Source organism: Conger conger, chromosome 5 (genome assembly GCF_963514075.1).
Source record: "Conger conger chromosome 5, fConCon1.1, whole genome shotgun sequence".
In the NCBI taxonomy this organism is placed as follows: Eukaryota; Metazoa; Chordata; class Actinopteri; order Anguilliformes; family Congridae; genus Conger; species Conger conger.
This window is the reverse complement of record NC_083764.1, coordinates 68,244,031-68,247,754: the sequence shown is the minus strand read 5'-3', so window position 1 is coordinate 68,247,754 and position 3,724 is coordinate 68,244,031. Positions and strand designations below refer to the sequence as shown.

At 46.1% G+C, this 3,724-nt stretch overlaps 2 protein-coding genes across 3 annotated transcripts in view; both read right to left on the bottom strand.

The window, feature by feature from the left end:
* LOC133128634 (DET1- and DDB1-associated protein 1-like) overlaps window positions 1-499 on the bottom strand; it is an 8,174-nt gene extending 7,675 nt beyond the window's left edge. For both annotated transcript variants that reach the window (XM_061242316.1, XM_061242317.1), the window contains exon 1: window positions 180-499. In XM_061242316.1, the coding sequence (XP_061098300.1) occupies window positions 180-188 (9 nt within the window). In that variant the 5' untranslated portion in view covers window positions 189-499. The remainder of the gene's footprint in view (window positions 1-179) is intronic.
* Window positions 500-1,334: 835 nt separating this feature from the next.
* On the bottom strand, window positions 1,335-3,724 carry mrpl34 (mitochondrial ribosomal protein L34). Its single transcript, XM_061241139.1, has 2 exons — window positions 3,551-3,724; window positions 1,335-2,377 (listed from the first exon to the last, which is right to left on the bottom strand). Exons 1-2 carry the CDS (start codon window positions 3,607-3,609, stop codon window positions 2,080-2,082), a joined length of 357 nt encoding a protein of 118 aa, XP_061097123.1. The 5' UTR covers window positions 3,610-3,724; the 3' UTR covers window positions 1,335-2,079.

The window sequence follows — 3,724 nt, the reverse complement described above, 5'->3', positions numbered from 1 at the left end:
ACGTCGAACTGAATAATGCTATGAATGCCTTTAGTAACAGTCTGGTATTGGCTAATATTATCTTAAAGTTCGTTCTTGTGTTTCCTGGCTGGTATCCGAATCTGAAGACTGGCGCATTGATATTTGCGAGCCATCGACTTTGCTAGCTATCACAAAAAAAGCTTAACGTTGCAATTTACCTTATCCATGGTCTGTCGTACCCAGCGGCTGACGTGACAAAAGGTTATTGTGATGTCCACGCAGCAAGTTACCCTGCTTAGTTTGCTCAACTAACTCTGACTACAAAACCCAGTTGTAGCGTTAGCTAGAAAACAGCCCGCTAGTTTGTTTAAATGGCTTCAGAAATAACCATGACAGAGTACCCCAGCTCAGGCCTGCTATCTAACGCAGAGTATGACTGATTCAGGAAAAACACTAATATATTTACGAAAATGTATAGTTTAAGTGAAATGAACCAGAACAGTTTTAGAGCTGAACAGACTAGTTTGTTGGGCTCCTGTGGGCGGTGGCACTCAAACCAACCTGTTCATTGGTTACATATCCATTGAACCGTGTCCCTCCACCAATGAGCAGATGGGGTGAGCAGCCTTTGAGTTTTCATTAGCCAGGCATCTGTCAATGTGATTTTGCGTCATTACCAAACGCGATTTGCGTCATTACCAAGCGCGATAGGTCATAGGTCGCCCATTCGAAGTACTGGTTACAGATGTGACTCTTTTCTGTAGCAATCTGTTATCCCTATGCCCACACACTTCGTACAAAAATCACAACCTTTGCTCTTCCTAAAGCCTTATGTCTGATCCAATGGGGAGTCAGCACACTGTTATTGAAGTCCAGCACCACACAGGAAGTGAAGCATCTGATCAATATTCAAGACAGAAAAAAGCAATAGTTTACGAAATGGTCTAATGCTTTAAGCGTTACACTGACTTTATGTCATCGATGATGGACAGACCAAGTTTCACTGCTAATGAAGAGCATGGCTGCCATGCAAGTATGAATGGGTGTGCGAGTATGAATGGGTGAATGACTCGCACACCCTGTATCAACATCACATCGCATCAACTGTACAGCGCTCTGGATAACGGTAACAATCACTGCTGCCAGCACCTGGCTCACACCTACAGTTCTGTCCATGTTCAGATACAGGGCAGTAATGTGATTTAGCTAGCATAGGACAGCTAACCTTTTAATGTGTAGCATATACCTGCAATTTACAGTGACACACACAGGCTACGAGCACATGAAGACTCCTGTAATGAGCACATGTACAATGACACACACAGGCTACAAGTGCATGAAGACTCCTGTAATGAGCACAAGAGGCACAAGGCTTGGACTGGTTGGTCTTTATTTATCAGAGAATTAAGAAGAGAATCCCAAAAATGTGATGTATGCAGGAGAGCAGCGCACCGCCCAGGGCTCTGCAAGAGATCAGGTGTTCTGTCCAGGGAAGAGACCAGGTGTGTGTTATGTCCAGGTGAGATACCAGGTGAGTGTGTTCTGTCCAGGCAAGAGATCAGGTGTGTGTTCTGTCCAGGTAAGAGATCAGGTGTGTGTTCTGTCCAGGAAGAGATCAGGTGTGTGTTCTGTCCAGGTGAGACACCAGGTGTGTGTGTTCTGTCCAGGTGAGACAACAGGTGTGTGTGTTCTGTCCAGGTGAGACACCAGGTGTGTGTGTTCTGTCCAGGTGAGACACCAGGTGTGTGTGTTCTGTCCAGGTGAGACAACAGGTGTGTGTGTTCTGTCCAGGTGAGACAACAGGTGTGTGTGTTCTGTCCAGGTGAGACAACAGGTGTGTGTTCTGTCCAGGTGAGATACCAGGTGTGTGTTCTGTCCAGGTGAGATACCAGGTGTGTGTTCTGTCCAGGTGAGATACCAGGTGTGTGTTCTGTCCAGGTGAGATACCAGGTGTGTGTTCTGTCCAGGTGAGATACCAGGTGTGTGTTCTGTCCAGGTGAGATACCAGGTGTGTGTGTGCTCTTTCTAGGAACGGTGACAGAGATCAGACCTGGCAGAAAGCCACAGGCGGAAGAGTCTGAGGGGCCATCCTCATCATCATCATCATCATCATCATCATCAGTCCCTGGCACTGTGACCATGTGCCCCTCCATACACGGTCAGGGACCTGCGGCCCTTCAGCATGCGTCGTAGGAGGACCTCGATGCCCCCGCGTGAGCTGATCCGCGTGGCCCAGCCGTGCGTCCTTATCCTCTTAATGTTCTTGGGTTGGTACTCAGTGCCCCGCTTCACGCTGCGGACCTGCTGCTGCAGCCAGGGCTGGCCCTGGGACCCTGCCCCCGCCCTGAGCACCCCGCCAGGCCTGGGGGGGCCAGACAGCACCCAGCCACTCACCGCTCGGGACAGCACCGTTACACTAGGGGGAGGAATAACAAAACATAAATACAATAACTTTACATCAGTCCCAATCACACATGGGGAGGCACTTCAATATCTAGTCAGCCATCATATTTTACTTTGTACTGAGCAATGTGAAAAATAGGAACAGTAACTAGTAGTACCGGAACAGACATGTTAGTTTGGAAACTGTGGTGATTTCTCTGGATGTTACTCCTTATTATCATTCTTCTCTTTCTTCACGTTTTGTTAAACAATGTCTAGTGCTCCTTATTTAATTCACTTCAGACTAAAGCTCTGTTGAAAAAAAAACACCCTTTCATGACCATAAGCTTACCCAGCAGGACAAGCTAACACCTCTCAAGCATTCATTCTTGTGTTGTCATATTTTGCCTTGTATTAGCTAGTCAAGTCAGGGTGACATTGGCTCAGGTGGTAAATTGTCTGGTTGCCGGTTCAATCCCACCCTGGGTGTATCGAAGTGTCCCTGGGCAAGACACCAAACCCCCCAAATGCTCCTGACAAGCTGGTTGGTGCCTTGCATGGCTGCCATGCAAGTATGAATGGGTGTGCGAGTATGAATGGGTGAATGACTCGCACACCCTGTATCAACATCACATCGCATCAACTGTACAGCGCTCTGGATAACGGTAACAATCATTTACCATTCAAGTGACTATTTATAAAGCTCGATTAATATTAATAGCTCGATCTGAAACGTAGCTGTAGCCCAAATTATAAAATTGTGTATATTTAAGCAATAACTCACGACAGACAGTGGTAGATAGAAATATATATCTGATTGGTTCAGAGCAGCGATATATTCTCTATATACCACTGCAGTGCTTGTTTACAGTTGTTTCATGTATCACTCCCCCGTCAGCCAACACCTAAATAGAAGAATTTCAGACGATTTTTCTTACGTGTTCGGAACATCGTGAGATAACATGTTCTTCCAAACACATTGAGGTTTTATGTGAAGTATTTTTCGTTTTGTCTATAATTATTAGCGTCTGGGATATCCAAGAAGCAAGCATAATAATAATAATAATAATAAACCACATGCCCAGGAGAAAAACTACAATTGAACGGATGTTAAATTCTGGTGGAACTCGGCCGCTTCTCGTGTTCTGTTCGGAACACAGTGAGCCATACGTTACTATAAATGTGCCGTATGGAAAGCGTACAATACCTGGGCGTACTGCATCCAATTACACGGGGTAGCATAAACGTGGACCTTAGTACGTTCATCGTAGTTTGTATATTGTCTCGGATGTTTAGCTAGCTAGCTAACTGCTAGCGTCTATCAATGTCATCGCATCCAGGATGTGTGACGCGCATGTCCGCCTCTTCTTCGCTGTTGTGC